The sequence below is a fragment of the Sylvia atricapilla genome, chromosome 11, assembly GCF_009819655.1.
Source record: "Sylvia atricapilla isolate bSylAtr1 chromosome 11, bSylAtr1.pri, whole genome shotgun sequence".
Classification (NCBI taxonomy): domain Eukaryota; kingdom Metazoa; phylum Chordata; class Aves; order Passeriformes; family Sylviidae; genus Sylvia; species Sylvia atricapilla.
Genome location: NC_089150.1, coordinates 17,788,448 through 17,806,150, shown reverse-complemented (window position 1 = coordinate 17,806,150; position 17,703 = coordinate 17,788,448). Strand labels below are relative to the sequence as shown.

The window sequence follows — 17,703 nt, the reverse complement described above, 5'->3', positions numbered from 1 at the left end:
TTAAAACACCATTACAGGATTGTTGACACATTCTAATAAGAAATGCATCATCAGAATTTATTAAAAAATGTCGACCAGCTACATCTTGTTCTTCTGACTGCCATGTGGATTATTTTTTTTTTTCACTCTGCTGTAAGAATAATAAATTGGAAAAGCTAAGATGCATCTCTTGCATATTGGCCTTTGCACTAAGTGGTGAGAGCAAAAGTGACCAAATCAATCTTGCATTTGTCAAAATAGTCCCCCAGTGTCACACTGGGAAATTCCAAAGCCAGAAGCAGAGTCAGAGAAGTAACATCTCGTGACCTAAAATCATCTCAGAGCTCAGGTGAACTACTGCAATGAACCACTGACCATCAGCTGTTTGTCCGTATTTCTAATTTCTGTTCCCACCCTGGCAATAGCAGGACACTTAAAAATTCAGAATCCACCTTCCAGAGCTTTACACTTTGCACAAGAGATTTATCCATGAACCTGAACAAAACCAAGCTCATTTTCACAGTGAAATTCCCTAGAAAACCCTTGCCTGTGGGGCACAGTTGGACTCAGTACCTGCCTGGTGGCTGTTTTTCTTAGAAGGGCTTTTAAATAAAGTTACTGGAAGACATAAAATATCTCTAGAGATTTGGATTTCTGGCTGGAGTTCTTTCCTAAGAACTGGAAGGCATTAATTTAGAGCAGGCAGTCTGCTCGATTTCCTGCTCTAGACATCATTTTGCAGAGTGCAATTCCAGCTGTTGGAGTGGCAAAAAACCTGAACAATATTCAACTTTCAGAAAGATAAAAATCACCAACAAACCCAAACATGACTGCACCAACTGGCAAACACATCACAGGGATTATTTTTCTTCGTAAAATAAAATACGTACTTTTACATACATTTGCTATTTAGTAGCATACTATAATAATAAATTGCACTAACAATTGACTGGCTACCTGAAAATAGCACACACAAATAAACAATCATTACCAACAGTGTAAACTCAGGCATTTAAAAAATGCATTCTTAATATTCCTAATCCACTGCATTCAGGTTACTGAGTGAGGGAAGTCATCACAAGTAGTCACAGTTCAGTTATTTAGACAGAATAATAAAGAAAAGATAATTTGGGTAGTCAAGATAAAGAGAAGGAAATTGTAAACTATTTATATCCTCCTGTGCCAAGTAATTTTAAAGCTGCCCTTTGCTATAAAATAGGAACAGGAAAATGAAGGCAGAAAGAAAGGTGACAGAATCACCACTGCTGAGAGATCCTTCCTCCTTCCAGGTACAAACACTCTCCCATCCTTCTGTCCTCGGGGCGTTGCTTAGAACCACCAAAAGGACAAGTACTCATTCGTATTTTGATAACAGAATGTGAAATAGTTCTTTTAAATTACAATATTTTTCACATAATTCTGAAAATATTTTCTTCTTTTCTGTCTGGAATAATAAATAAAATAAATGTTGTTTGGGCTGGAGAAATCTGTCTGAGCGTTTTATCACTTTTCTAAGCAAGGATGAAAAATCAGAATGTTTAGAGTACCATTTCTAACACCTCCATTCTGCAGCTGATTTGAAAATTCAGAATTCAAATATAATTTTGTTTTTGCATGCCTTTGCCTCATGACAATTCCTGTGTTTTGGAGAGGAGTTGTGGCACCTTTACTGACTAAATGTTTATTCTAAAAGTCATGGACTTTACCAAATAAAATTCCCAAGAAAAGCTTCCCCTTAACCTGCTGCAGCCTTTGAGGAAGAGCCAATGACACAGAATAACAATGTCCTACCACTACTTTGGAAATTATTCGCCTCATCTGGAAATTTTATCTAAATAAGAAAAACTTCTCAAAATCAACAAAGAAAATAATGGGATTCTGTTCCAAGTGCTGAGAGGGAACCACTGTATTAAACAGGAAGTTTAGATAATTCTCCTATGCATTCAATAAATAACTTCACTTACTATTCAGAAATGTAAATAAAAATGTATTAAAAATAGAAAAATAATATTTTAATAAAAGTTCAAACTGCAAATTGCAGGAGCTGAAGTAGTTTAGGACCTACACTGGGATTAGTGGTAGATGTACAATATGCCCACAGAGATTTCCTTGAGTCTGGTAAGACATTTCTATACCTTTTCTATTTTTTCAGAATACACATTTAAGTAGCAAATTCTCTTGGTAACCAATGCCAAAAATACCCCAACAACCCACCCTGGAAATTCTTATTTAGGAAAGTGGCAATGCTCTACTGGAAGGAAATCAAATTTGGGGTAATTAGCTCTACTAGAAGGAAATCAAATTTGGGATAAACAAGCTGTAAACAGTGATTGCTGCTTCCCTGATTTTCATTTTTTAAAATTACCTTTACTAAATATAATACTTTGGAATGGGATGAATTTTCCTGAACTACAACCTTTCTGCAAAATTGTTCTGCTCTGTTTATGGCCTTACCTTGCAACCTTTCAAAAACTGAACCTACTGTTCATAGTTCTGACAATGGGATCGGCAAAAATTCTCTATTTTGATCTTAGCTCCCATAACTCAACAGAATTTTTAAGAGTTCCTTGGTACAGCCCATAATACACAGGATGGGTCACAAAGTAAATTAATTTATTGCTACAGGCACACTGGATAAAAACAAACTCTTTCTTTTGTGTCTATTACGTATTGACAATTAAGAATAAAAATATTTTATCTGAAATGTAATTGGTTGATTTTCAACAACAGCATTTCCTGAGCTTGCTATTTATTCAAGTATATAATTTTTTAATTCTTATTTTACTATATTTTCTACACAAAGGTATTGGAGTTTAGGTAAAATTCTTGTTTCCAGTCACACCTCAGGAAGAATTTTCAGATTTTTTTAAAAAAAAATATTCATTTCATCCAGCCCAAAGGAATATGTAGATGAATTTGGGCTCCTTGCTTTGTAACTTATCCTTTCCTTCCTTTCTTCCCTCCAAACCATATCTACATTTTAAAGTATTTAACTCATCAGCAGTGCTAACTGAGAAATTACCAGAAACCTGGCATTGGTCATTTCCCAGATAATTCCAAAGCACTCAGACCTAAGTCTGCCTGCCCGAGTTCTCCTCTGAGCAGCAGGATTGTGGAAAGCCTTTCCTGTCCATGCTGATCAAAGACCAGCAGAATTATTGAACTGCCCCATCTCAGAGGAGCTAAAATCCAAAACATCCTTAACTGCACAAAAAAACCCAATCCCCCCACCACCAAAACCCCAAAAAAATCCCAAAAATTCACTCTATACTGCAAAGCCCTGAGTTTGTACTGTCAGCTCCAGGATAAACATGGACAGTAACTGCTGCTCCTGACTGGAGAGAGGCTGATGGAAAACCACATCCCTAATTCTGACACTGATCTAATATCTCCTGGAACTCAATTTCCTCATTAAGCTCAGCATTAAGGCCAAGCACAACAGGGATTTACCAGGCAGCCCCAGCTCTGAGCAGAGCCCAGCCTGGAGCAGCTCAGGGCTGGTCCTGCACCTGCTGAGCACCAGCAAAGAGGGGCTGAGCTCTCTGCCCTCTCTCCTCTGCAGCTGGCAGGGATGAGCAGCAGCGCCAAGGACCCTGTGGGGCTGGAGCAGAGTTAGTTTTACACTCACCAAAGTGGAACTAGCACAGAATGGTTTGAGCTGGAACAACCTTAAAGCTTGTCCAGTGCCACCATGGCAGGGACATCTTCCACTACCCCAAGTTGCTCCAAGCCATCCAGCCTGGCCCTGGACAACTGCCAGGCATCCAGGGGCAGCCACAGCTTCTCTGGGCACCCTGTGCCAGGGCCTGCCCACCCTCTCTAGGGAGGATTTCTTCCCAATATCCAATCTAAACTTATTCCCTGCCAGCTGCTCTGTGTCAGGACCTCAGCACCCTCACAGTAATGGAGAATAAACCACATAGAATCCATTCCCTGGTCTCTAAGGGAATCTGGAACCAGCATGATGGAGGTCCCTGCCACACAAGGACCCGTAGGGATTGTAAATCTTAATTTTCCAGAATGGGTTTTAAATCTGATTATATGTTTCTCTTAAATGATTTGAAAATAGGCTCAAAGATTTCCTATGTCACTGTTTTAAATAAGATCCTACAGCAGTAAATCCTGGTCCTTGTTTAGCACTTGATATTGCCATCAGAAACTCTCATTTCACATGTGAGATGCAACCTGCATGGAAAACAAACTTCTTTCACCAACACGATGAAAGGTACAAAGACTTTCCTCGGTACTTTTGGCGCTGCACAAAAGTGAAAGGTTGCCTGGAAAATAAAGGCTGATGTATCTGATTAGCAGCAAAATACAGCTGATGCCTACACTAATATTGACCCATTCAATCCAATTTAGCACTGGAATTTGGCTGTTGGGAGAGACATCGAAATATCCAAGTGCTAACAAGCAGGGTCAGGAATCTGTCCTGGGATACAGCCAAAACTGGCTGCAGGAATGGTTTGGTTTGGATTTAGGTAACACTCAGGCAGGCTCTGGAGAAGATCACTGAGGGCTCACACAAATACTCACAAAACTTCTCAACCCCCCCGAAGCAGATGCTGAAAACAGCAGAAGTTGTTCCTAACACAGTGTTGGTTGAAATGGAGGCAGATCTCTGATTCCAGCCCTCTCTCAGAACTGCATGAGGAATAATGAGAGTGAAAAAGGGGAGAAGCAGAGAGAATCCCTTTCTCATGATGCTCCTCTCCAGATCTATGCTGAATAATGATGGTTCATAATGAAACTTCAAGTGAATCTGACCAAAAGTTTTGAAACTGGCCTGACCTGACTGCTTCTTCTAACTGCAATTTTAATGGCAAATTAGATCAAATTCCCCACTCTGCCTGTGCCAGGCTGAATCTGAGGGAACAAAGCTGCAGCATTCCTGTGGCCCCTGTCCCAAGCTCCCGCAGAGCGTGTGGAGCAGGATCTCTCAGAGGGCAGTCACACACATACACAACATTTGTGCAGGTCAGCCAGGGGAGAGGGAATTTGACACAGTCAGGAGAGAAATCCATCAAATCAGACAAGCCGGGGGTGTGACGTACCATTGACTAAGCTGGCATTTGCATTATCAGTGGCATTTGCACCTGCTGCACCATCTGTGGCTGGAGGAGGGTGGGAGGAGGGATGGGAAGAATCTACTGAGCAATAATGGATAAAAAAAACAGAACAAAAAAAACACAAACAACACAAAACAAAACAAAAATAATGAATAAATAATAACAACAACGCGAACGAACGCACGTGACCCGAGCAAAAAGCCTTGGTGGCTTGTTTGCTCCCCAAATCAAAGACTTTGAAATTAATTAACACAAATTGCCAAAGCAACGTGGCATTGCGGGGTGTCACAAGTAAGCTGAAAACTCAAATACTAATAACAACAACAACAACAATAATAATAATAATAATAACAACAATAACAATAAAGATAATATGAAGCACATTTAGCAAAGTTAAAGGAGCTGGTGAGAACTGACTGTACACAGCCATGTGTACATTGTTTTTAGTCCTTTTATGTCTTATTTTCTGTACTTTAATGTAATTTTTGCCTTTTTAAAGTGGTTGAAATATTTCCTTTGGAGTTAATTTACGCAGTGCGTGAGTAGCTTTTAAATTTGCATTTTAAAATGTGTTATAGCTGTATCTGTACATAGTTCTACATAATAAAACAGTACACATTTTATGTGTTAAATAACTTTTCACATTATGATTTATCATCACTGATGCATCCCAGTCTAACAGGGCTCAATCCATGTCTTGCCATCACCTGGGTAAAATGCACATTGATCTGAGTAGAAACATGGAATTTTCCCATATTTATGTGGAAAAGGCCAAATATAGTCTTGAGGAGAATAATGGGTTATTTTAAATCGAGATAATGGACATGGCACATTTCCTGGTTGTGGTGACATGGAGGAAGAATCAGAAAAGAAAACCCTCTTCCTCTTTTCAGCCATTATCCACATATTAGAGAAACTGGACAAGAATCTTTCCTAACAGGAAGGTGAAAAGCTTGAAGAAGGTTTTATCATTTTACTATGGTGTTTATAGTAAAGTTCAATAAATTAGTTTCTGCAAATAAAATTTATTTTGCTTTGTTTCTGGTGGTTAATTGCTCACAATAGAACCAAGTCCTCCCATGAGACTCTCAAACTGCTGCAGTCCTTGCCCTACAGGGATTATTTCAGGCTGTACTGGGTCGGTACTGCAGAAGAATGGGTTGATTTTATTTACAATTGGCAAAACTGGGAGAAGAAAATGAACAGCTCCCCAAGATTTAAAAACACACCCTGTGCAACTGCATTCAGGGAAATTTCAATTGCAATTTGATTACTGTGGTGGCAACGACTTTAAACTGTTTTGGTGACTCGTGCTTGTTCTTTATTCCCTTTGGATCCCCACCCCAACCAGCACAGCGTGAGCTGCTAACAGCAAATCAACCATTCCTCATTAAATACTTTGCAATTCACTTCTGGAGAACAGCTGATTATTCAGGCTGAACCTCGAGATCTGCAACACCAACAATGCCTGCACACCAAAAGATTTGGCACCAGCAATCCCATTGATTTAAAATCATCCTTCAATTTCAACTTGACTGATTCAAAGGTGATTATTTCAATCAGCAGTTCTCCCCGATTTGCACCGCTGGATGAGACACAATTCTTACTCTACCTGGAAGCTGCTGCTCCTCCTCCTGTTTCACACCTGCATGATGATTTTTAAAGCGTTAATGAACAATAAAAGCACACACCCACATGGACTGAAAGGGGCCGGATTTCTGAGAACTGCAGGGTTATGAACCAGAGGTTTTAATTCGAGTTGGTGCCACCAGCCTCTGCCTAGGCAAGAGCACAAAGCTGCCAGCAGCTTCAGAAAATGTGGAGGAATTCTCTCTATGATGGGTTTTTTATATTATAGCTATTTCTACAGAGCCATATTCAATCAAATTCTGTGTATGCATCCAAGTTCTAACACACCTCTGCAGGAATCTCTGTCTCTGCTTAAGTTACAGACACGATGTGGGGAAAACTCCCTGATTTCTCTTTTCCTGTTTTTCCAGGCTCTTCCCAGTGAAACCTGAGAGAACCACCAGTGTCTTGATCCCAGCCTAGCGAGACCAGCCCAGTTCAACCCAGCACAGGGAGCTCTCACATCACTCTGGGGTGAAGCTGCTCCTCCTCTCCCCCAGATCTCACCAAGGCTCTGAACGACAGCAAGAGCAAACCTTCAAGGTGCTGCTCAAAACAAGTCTGGCATAAAAGAATTTTTGCTTTGTGGAGTTTCAGCCTTTCTCATTTTAATTCTCCTGGAGCTCCCTGTGCCTGGCAGCTATTGTGCATTTCTGTGCAGAAATGAAATGATAAACATTTCATTAGGTAAAAAGGGATTTCCTCAAAGCAGCAGGGAGTCAAAGGCAGCCACTTGTTAAACACACTCAGAAATGGAAATTCTGGGTCCTGAAAACCATTTGAATTTGGCTTTCCTATCTGCAGCTGCAAATAAAAGGATGGGGAAGGAAAAAAAAAAAAAAAAGGTGGAATCATCTAGCCTGACAGCAAAAAAAAAAAAGTTCAGTAAAGCTCAAGCTGCTTTTTTTATTAATAGTGAAAACCACTAGAAAGAGCAGAAATGTCAGAAAAACCTGTATTAACTGGCCCTTAATTATGTCTCAAAGACAAACATTCTTAGGACAGACTTGGAATGAAATTGTGGAAGCAGAACAACTTACAAGACTATGTGAAGATAAACTGGAAAGGACAGACATTAAATCATGTTTCTGCTTAGTGTGCAGCCCATAAATTAGCAAATGCTTATGACATCACACTGTAATAAGGTGAAAAGTCTAAAGAGGCTTCTTGATTTCATTAACTGATACAGGACATGAAAGTAAAACTGTCTGCTAACATTTGCTGCTACATTCTTGCCTTTTACTATTCTTAGCTCGACCTTTACACCTGAAGAAATTAAAATGCCTCTCAAGTCAGGCCCTGACATTAAACAACTGGGCTAGCAAAGAGCCACAGCTTATCTTTATTTTAGTCTCGAAGCTCCGAGACAGATGCTAGTTCCATGGCCAAGTTGTTGTTTTTTGGTTTGGTTTTTTATTTTTTTTTTCCTGGGGGAAAAAATTGAAACTGATAGAAAAGCACAAAATCTTAGCAAACTGTAGGTGAGCATGGATTCATGTAGAGAAGCCACTGCATCTGGAGCATGCCCAGGTATCCCCTTGCCTTTCATATGGACTGGGAGCCCTGCAGTTTCACACTGGAAAAACATCTTGTTATCCAATGGACTGATTGGTTAACGGCTTCTGCTGTTTTTCTGTGTGACATGTGATGATAAAAATGTATCATAACAAAAAAAAAAAAAAAAAAAAAAAAAAAAAGATAGTTTGAAAAACTGCATTTATTTGTCAAGAGTGGAGGAGCGCTCTGGCTGCACAAAGCCCAAGAGCTTTCTTTGGAGCATCCTGGTGCTGGGAGATTTACCTTTCTTGTCTTTCTTCTCCTCCTCTTCTCCCCCAGCTCCCAGCAAAGTGAAGATGATGCCAGTCTGGGAATTCACCCCCACAGCAGTAACCAGCATCCTCCCAGAGCCTTCCATGACATGGGTGCCTGAAGAAGCAAGAAAAGTTACACAGAGCTAATATAAATGTGAAAAATGGTGCAAGGTTTTTCTGGCAGTATTGAGAGAGATTTGTAATATAAACCTGTATCGAGGGGATACTATCACATACACCAAAATAAACCCTGTTGTGTATTATTCTCAACCAAGAATTAAGCACAAACCTCAGGCTGCACATCCATCACCATCAGATTCTCTTTTTAAACGAAATATTGTCACTAACCAAGTTTATCTTCTGCAAGAAAATGGTTTTAGCAGAACATCAGAAATACACAAATTAGGTCATGCACCCCCCTCCGTCCAAAAAAACCAAACCCAAAAATGAATTCTATTCAAACCTAAAGATCAGAAAATATCTTAGAAAGATCACTAAATTTGGTTGGTTCCAGTCAGCAAAGAAAAGCTCTGAAACCTTCCTGAGAAATTTATCAGAGCCTCCTTTCAGGTGTGTCACTATTTCCAAGTACAGGTTAATTAAGAACTTGCTATTTGCATCCCTGTGTTTTGTTCAGAGGGAATCTTCCCCTGAACTGATGACAAAGGAGGATAAAAATATCCTCCCAAAAGTGGCACTGGCTCCTCCGCTCCCAGGACAGCTTTCCCAGGAGAACAGCACCCAGCACAGCCCAAAGTGCCCTTATGCTCTGCAGCAGCTCTCTTTTCCACCACGTAGGACTGGGCTCTCTTATCCTTTGGTGCTTCTTTGATTTGTCTATAATGTCCCATTTATTAAAGTTTTACATTCAGAAGCTTCCTTTAATAATTTTCTTATTTCTTAATCTTCAGGAACATGGTTATTGGCCTTGATCAATAACATAAAGCCATCTGCCCTACAGATATCCCTAAGGTCTTTAGCTTCCTTGGTCTTTACTCACTTCCTCATCTACTTCTGAGCAAAACCCACAAATACTTCAGTTGACATTGATTTTTTTTTTTAAATTTTATATTCCCCACTAATATTTACATTGGCTATTTGGGATCTTTAAGACTGAAACTAAATTGTTTATACTTTTGCATACAACATATTCTCACAAAGGTGAATAAAGAATAGGCTTATTTGCACATTCAGATAAGAAAAATTTAAAAATATCAAATATACTTGTGTGAATAGATAAAAAAAACCCCACATAACAGTTTTTGCGAATGAATCTGGGTTTGATAGGTTCATTTTTCCTTCAGGTTAACATCAAGACAACATTTTGCCCAGTCACACCCACATTCATCTGCAGAATTCAGCCCTAAGCCACTTCAGATACAATTATTATCATTTCCTCCTACTTCTGCACCCCCGGAGAGGGCAGAGAGGGGCGGGGACAGTTTTTACCTGACAGCAGCATTGGGTCTTTGTCCACGGATTTGCGGACCTGGTCGGACTCTCCAGTCAAAGAGCTCTCATCGATTTTGAGATCATTTCCTTGGATAAATATCCCATCAGCAGGTAGGAGGTCACCTGTGGTCAGAAGGTGACATGGAAAACGGCCCTGAGTTTTCTTTTATAGTTACACAATGGGTTTTGTTATAAAATCACAGTTAATTGCTCAAGGAGGTGAAATGAAAGCAGAAGGGGAGGAATGACTCCTGATTCTGCCACATGAGCCACAGTATTGCAATCCTGCAGGGAAAGGCCTTTTATTGCAAACATTCGCTGCTTGATGCTACCCCAGAATCCAAATGGATCACATTTAACACACGATGGACATCCCCATCACGGGGGTTTGGCAGGGAAGCTCTCTTCACATCACCTGAAGGTTTCTCCATCAGACTTCATAGGAGTTAACAACAGCTAATTAACAGCTGAGCTGCCCTTTCCCCTTCCCCCCTCAGGAAGCCCACAGGTAAGTCCAAGAGAAATGTGATGGCTGATGGAAGAGCGATATTGCTGGAATTAACAACTCATTCCAGAGGGGACACTTCCTGCAGGGGTCTTTCACACCACTGGAGCACGGGGCTTTCCCTGTGGCATGGAATTATCAGACACCTGATCTGGGGGATTAATCTGCACCTGAACCAACTCGTGAGGTGAGCACAGGGGCCCAATCCCCTTCTACACAACAATTTAAAAGACTTCCTCTCATCCCTAACTGGACAGAAGTTAACAGAAATAAATCTGAATAATGTAATCCTCCATGATGGAGAATTACCTTTGTATGAGCAGTCCTTGTCCTGGTCAGTGAAAGAATTTTACACCAATTAAATTGATTTCCCAGTGCAGTTTTACAGGTTATTTACAGTGCAGGTTATTATTATTATTACTCCTTTTGCCCTGACAGCTCAGGTGCCATCTCCCCATGGCCAACACTGACTTTTCTGTCACATAAATCTGACATCATCTTGCCAACAAAGTGTGTCCCTCCTGCTGGGAAGGGCCAGCAGAGCAAACAAAGGCTCTGGAGGTGATGCACTCACCATATTTCACCTGTGCAATGTCCCCAACCACGATCTCTGCCACGGGGATCTGGATGACCTGTCCCCCTCGCACCACGGTGAACTTCTGCTCCTGCTCGATGCGGCTCTGCAGCCCCCGGAACTGCTTCTCCTTGCTCCAGTCGTTGAAGGCAGTGACCAGGACAACACAGATGACAGAGAGGAGGATGGCAGCACCTTCAATCCAGCCAGCTTCGGCCTCCCCCTCATCCTCAGCTCCTCCTGTTGCAGTGCCACACCCTGCAGAGAGGTCAAGGAGCAGGTTAAGGAAGGGTGAGTGACACCGTTTTACACCACAACGACACAGACTTTGAGATTCAGAAGGCTGAAAATGACTCCTTGATTTTTGGGATGTGTCTCCCTTTTATACTATTCTACACAGACCAATCTGATTGGTGACACAAAGGCAAACCTCTTCAATCACATTGGTCAGAGCAGAGGGACATCAAGAAATCGTCTTTTCTAGGAAAAGGAATGAATAACATAGGTACAGGTAAAAAACATTTCTCCTGTTTACAGAAAATTCCCTGGGAAAAGAATTTCAGAAAACCAAAACACCTCAGGCACGGAACCAGGGCTACAGGCAGAAGTTCCACAAGAAATAAAATTTGCTGCGATGTGAAGAGGTGAGGGAAAGGAGCTGCTTTTCCAAGCTCTGACTGCTGATGAAACATGGCAGAGTGGAAGAAAAGGACAAATAAAGAGGTCTGTGGAAAAGAGAAAGGAAATAAATCGACAGAAATCTTCGTCCTTTTAATATTTCTGCTGAGCAACCCATCCTTGGTGAACATGGACTAAACAAATGGAAGGGGAAAGCACCAATTCTCTCATGTGGTAGAAGACTCAAAGCTTGACCTGAGCCACCAAAACCTGCAGGATAAAAACAAGAATAATACTGAAAGTGACCGGAAAGAACTAAAACAATGAATGACATTTATCAGTGCAAAGCAATGGCATTAAATTAACATTAACGCCCTTCCAGATTAAATTAAACAATTTGAAAGCAATTTTTTAAAAACCATTTTCAACACAATTTCTAAATGTTCTCAACTAAACACACTTATAGGGAACAGTTGTTAAAAAAACACTGGGGTGAGCTGAGTTTATCAGCATTTCAATTTGATAATGAATTTATTAAGGAACACTGAGTAAAAACATTTCCCCAATATTAATTTGTCCTTTTTCCCTACAGAGAAATACAGTAGGATGCTTCTAGAACTGCAAGTACAATATTCCTGCCACAAGGAAGAGTATTAAGAGAATCACTCTATTCTGAAGTGTTAATTCTGAATTACTTTATCTAACCCTGCTAATTATTTATTTCAAATTTGAATGCAATTAAATTAAAAAAAAAAAATACTTCCTAGGTAATATTCACCACAGGAAAGTGACATAGTTCTCCTTCTTACTGAAAGAGCACATGGGAGAAATACAGGACAGCCAAGGAGACATTCCACAGTCACAACCCAGAGAAATCCCAGCTGATATAAGAGAGGAGAACTCAGCAAAGCCTCCTCTCCTGAGCTAGGAAGAATTTTTTCCATTTGCCAGGAAGAATGGGAGCAGGAATTGGATGTTTCCACCTTACCCAGGTACCAGGGGGTTCAGCAACTCCACTTCCACCTCTGACTCAAGTTTAATTTGGTTTATTAATCACCTCTCACTAGAGAGAATCACCAACCAGTTTGGTTTCTATATTTAAATGACCAACAGGAGCAGCATAATTCATTAATCAGCTGATTAATTACTCTTACTGTGAACAATAACAAAACTACCCAAAGTCAAAGGAGGAAAGATGAGCCTTGAACAGCCGCTAAGAGAGGAAAAAAATGAAAATAAAGGGAGTCTTTAGCCCAGTTCCCTGTAGTTTACACTGAGATTTCTGCTCCCAATGTCAAGGATGTCTTTCCACTGCTGGCCCAGCTGGACCTCCAGCACCAGAACGTCACTAAAATCACTGCAACAGCACTCAAGGAAGAAATTCAGAAACTTTTTTAAGTTCAGTACCTTTAGCTGCTCATCTCGAGCCACAAATGCAGCTCAGAAACCAAGGCTGCCATTTCCTCCTGCAGCAGAATGGGGATTTGGGGAAGGACTAAGGAATTTTGCTCACTTTGACCTTGATCCTCTTAATTACAGTTTTAGATTCCTTTTCCGAATCAGCAGATTCACTTTTGTCTTGATGGCTTAAAATGGTTTCCTAGTGCAGGTTATTCTGTTTCAGCAGGTATGACACCAGAATTCACCCACCCTTTTTCATTAGATATGACCTGGAATTAAATATGATGAATATTCTGGGCTTTTTACAGCAAGCTTCCTCTTCTAGTTCTCAGAAAAGAAACATGGCCTGGTCTAGCCACAATCAAACACTGATTTTATTTCCTTTTCAGATGGTTGAAATTTAGTCCAGCCTGTACAAATTTACAAAGAGCTGCTGCAGAGTAATATTTCCAAGATCCTTCAGTTAAAAAAAAAAAAAAAAAAAAAAAAAAAAAAAAAAAAGACTTGATCAAGCCAAACCAGATAAAAAATAAATATATTTCTTCACTTGAGCAGTGAGGTTAATTTTGTGTTTGTGTTGTCAGAACTGATCTCCATGTTCACATAAATGGTGCCACGGAGCATGCAAATAATATAAGATATTATCATGAACATAAAAGGAATTACCTGTAGATACCTCATAGATTAAGCACAATCAAATAAAATAATTCATTTTCAGATGAAAAATCTGTTTTATTCCAGATGAACAAGTTGTTTGTATGAATGTAAGAAAATCTGAAGGAAACAGATTGAACTTAGATCAAGCTCTTGGAAAGTGTCCCTAAATCTGACAAGCTTCCACACTGAATAAAAAATCATGTTTATCATTTAAAACCCTGAGACAATCCTCCATAACCCAAAGGAAACAACAACATTTTAAATGCATTTAATCTTTTGTTCTGTTCATTTCATCTGCCAGTGGTAAGTTTAGGTGGAGCAGAGGTGTTTCAAGGGGGAAGGAAATTTAGGAGTAGAGAAATTAATTGCTAGACTTCATCAAAACCTGAAGTCTTTTAGAGGGATGGAGGAAATTCTGAGTTGATTTTTGGATTTTTGAGTCATTAATGGTTGAGATTCGTTGTGGCCTCTCTAAAACCCCAGGGCATCCCCTGGTCCAGGTTATGGGACACACTGAGAAGTAAATCAGACCATCAGAATTCCCCAAAATTTTACCTTTGCTTTTTACACTCCACAGAAAGGAAATGGGATAAAATCCCTACATAAATTAATGCAAAATATTGCTCTTATGGGAATAAACTCCAGCAAATAAAACTATCCGCTTCTTACCAGAGCAAGATTTCAGAGCAAGATTTCTTTAAAATATTAAAATCAGGATTTTAGAATGCAACCTCTGCCTTTTACAAGGTGACCCATCTGTCAGGAAACATTGCTTGAATCATGTGGTTCTTACTTCCAAACAGTTTTAGAGGTGTTCCTTTTAATAGGAAAAAAAAAAAAAAAAAAAAAAGTAAACCTACATCTCCATTGGTTTGAGTCTGTCTAATGTTTTCTTATCTACTTAAGGAAAAACAATTGGGTTTTTCATTTCTTTTTTCTACTTTTATGGTTTTCTAGAAATTATAGAAAGACTTATATGGATTTACAGGAAGAAACTTTATGTATTTATAGGGGGAAAAGACACAAACTTCTTAACTCTATATTTAGATAATCTGTCCTTATTGCAGTACAGAGTGACACATTATTGACCTTACAGACAAGGAGAAAATAAAAAATATTAGTAAAATACATAAAATACATCATATTAATACACCTAAGTAGCAAATTTGAGTGTAAAGCAGCTAATATTTATCAACAACGTTCACATAAGCTTGGAAAATTCATGTTGGGGTGTAAGATTGCTGTTCTACTTTCACGTGGCTCTCAATGCTACCCAAAAATATGCCCAAGCTTTTATTGAAAGGCACAGAGTGAAAAGCATCACAAAAGAGTTGTGAATATGCAGATGTGATTTGTGGCAGGGTTCTATTCCAAGACAGTGAATTGCGATGTTCTCATCTTAAATTCCATTTGACAGAGGCCTTATCTGACAGAAAATCCAAATCCAGAGAGGGAAACAAGTTTAAAATCTGAGCTCTTTTGTACCTCAGCTCTGACCATGTGTCGTGGCCAAAGTCCCACCCTTACAGGACAGAAAAGCTGCAAGGTTTGAAACTGAGATGCTGATGATCTGCAAGTCAAGGGCTGGCACTCCTTTGGCACAGAAAAAGCAGGTGGAGCCCTAAAATGGATCAATTTATCCCAAAAGGAACACACCAGGTGAGCTGGAATTCCCCGGGAGAGGAAGAACCCGGCAGCAGAACCTCAAAGAACTCTCAAGAACACAAAAGGGAACCAAGGGGACTTTTATGCCCACAAAATATCTGAAAGGACGTTACCAGAACCTTGTGGAAGGAGAATAGAACTTGAAAAACTTAAAGCTGGGCCAGAAATAGATCAGCAAAGTTGGTGAAAAAGATTTCTGCAGAGGGTGAGATGAAAGGAAGGAAAAATCCAAAGGAAGGGAGGGTTCAGGAAGGAAAGCACAGGAAAGTTCTGCCCCCCATCACAAGCAGGAAGCTCAGAAGTGGCAGCATCTGGATTTCCATCTCCAGGAGGGCTCCGAACCTGCCCAGGAGCCTGCAGAGCTGAGCAAACCCCCAGGCACCCACCTGGGCTGCACTTCATGGCAAGAAAATTAAAAAACTGGCTTGAGAAACCCACTCCACACGAACAGAATTGAATTATATGGAAGAGTTTAGAAGGAAAAGAAAAAGAAGGAAAGGTGTGGGCTATTAAAGGGAAAGTTAGAAAAAACTTGAATGTGCTTGTGGGGAGAAGGGGAAGGGGAAGAAGGAAAGCAGGAGACATGAGAACAGGTTAAAGCACTGCAGGAACAGTGAGCAAGAAGCATCACCAGGTAATAATAATCTGGTGGCTGCTATTAATCGTTTCAACTTAGTGGCAGCTAGAAAGCAAGAAAGGGAAATAATTAGAAAAGTCCACAAAAAGCCAGACAGCATCACCTGACAGCTTGCCATGCTCGTGTCCTGTTGGATCTGGATATTTTTACACCATTTCAATGTATGTTTCTTGTAACATCAACCAAATCTGGGCAGATACAGGAGGAAGCACACGGGCTCAGTGCAGCTAAAAAAGAATATCTGCTTAAAATTTCCAACAGCTATCAGGAGATCCTTAAAGCTGCTTTGAATAACATAATGATTATAATTACAAACTATATGGTCCTGAGCTGCAGCACGGTAATTTTTAAATCAGAAAAAAAGCACATTTTTCAAAATCTGGAAACATCTGTATTCCTAAATCCCAACCTACAGCACATACCTCTCAGCTACTCATTTCAACCTACACGCTGCTATTTTTAAGCTGAGAATACCTTGTGGCATTTAAATTCCCCAGGAAAATCTCCTCACACCCCCAGAGGTAATTTTTTTTTTAGTCAGTCAAACTGGTTTTGTCATCAGAAAGACAACAGCTCCCCTGATAAAAACTTTTTTATTGAATAGCTTTCTCTAAAGACATTTTTTTCCCCTCACTGCAGCTCCAACTGATGTTATTAAAGCAAATTGAGCAGTTCCAAGTTACAGCATTTTCATCAGCAGAGCTGGGCTCTGGTTCCCAACACCACCACTGATGATTCTCACTTCACAAATGGATTTAGCTGTGTAAGGAGAGGAACAATAACCCCAAAATTATGCGATAAAAACCATAAATCCCCCCTCCTTAACAAGGCTTTTAAAGCTGTGACAGGCACTGCAGCATTTATTTCTGCAGATTCCTCGTTGTGTGGTGCCTTTTGCTACAAAATTAAGTCCCAGGAGTGATTGCCACCAACTCCTGCCCCAAATCCTCGCGTGTGTGACGATGCATCAGCAGATGTTGAATCACTTCCCACGAGGACAGAGCAGGAGGCACAGGCTCGGTGTCACCTCAGAGCCACAGAAAAAGGGGCAAAAATCGTTGCAATTTCAATGATTTCTGCCTTTCTCTCACTCTCTCCAAGGGTTTAATCAGCCCTGACAAACATTTCCAGGTTCCCTGCAGGAATCAGTGTTTTCCAAACCCACAGAAGGGATTTACGAGTGTGACAAAATCACTCTGCAAACACTGAGGTTCAGGGCGTTTGTACATTCCCTACAAGTGATTTTTGGACAGGTATTTGAAGCCAATATCAGAATCCTTTACTTTGTGATCCATCAGTTTGTTATGTAAGGGCTCCAGGGAGGCGGGGAGGGGGAAGCAAAGAGCTGCTGTCCCTGTGGGTTCATTATGTAACTGTCAGCTCCAGAGCTTGCTATTAAATATTTACACTTTTTTGGCATCTGTATGCAAGGAAACAAATCTGGGGGCCCTGCAAGCATAGAGTATATATATATATATATTCACATGTTCCTTAGCCTGATCACAGTCATGAGCACAGGAATGTTAATTGAAATATTTCCTCCACTTCAGGAGATCTGTCGAGCAAGATTCTTCTGCCCGGCATCTCTAAGGAAATGCATTTTGGAGAGACCAGGCAAAGGGATGGGTCCTCACCAAAGGACCAAGAAACTACTTCTACAGTGCTTACATTCAGTTTTGTTTCCTTTTAAAAGCCAAAAAAAGGGG

The 17,703-nt window shown here is 40.3% G+C and overlaps 1 protein-coding gene across 13 annotated transcripts in view; it reads right to left on the bottom strand.

Moving 5' to 3' along the window:
* ATP2B2 (ATPase plasma membrane Ca2+ transporting 2) overlaps positions 1 to 17,703 on the bottom strand; it is a 393,079-nt gene that overhangs the window by 77,317 nt on the left and 298,059 nt on the right. For 9 of the 13 annotated variants that reach the window (XM_066326916.1, XM_066326920.1, XM_066326923.1 and 6 more), the window contains 4 exons: positions 11,020 to 11,277; positions 9,938 to 10,063; positions 8,478 to 8,603; positions 5,034 to 5,126 (listed from right to left, as the gene is read on the bottom strand). In XM_066326916.1, coding sequence (XP_066183013.1) covers positions 5,034 to 5,126; positions 8,478 to 8,603; positions 9,938 to 10,063; positions 11,020 to 11,277 — 603 coding nt within the window. The remainder of the gene's footprint in view (positions 1 to 5,033; positions 5,127 to 8,477; positions 8,604 to 9,937; positions 10,064 to 11,019; positions 11,278 to 17,703) is intronic. The other 4 variants (XM_066326926.1, XM_066326927.1, XM_066326921.1 and 1 more) reach the window with 1 other exon arrangement.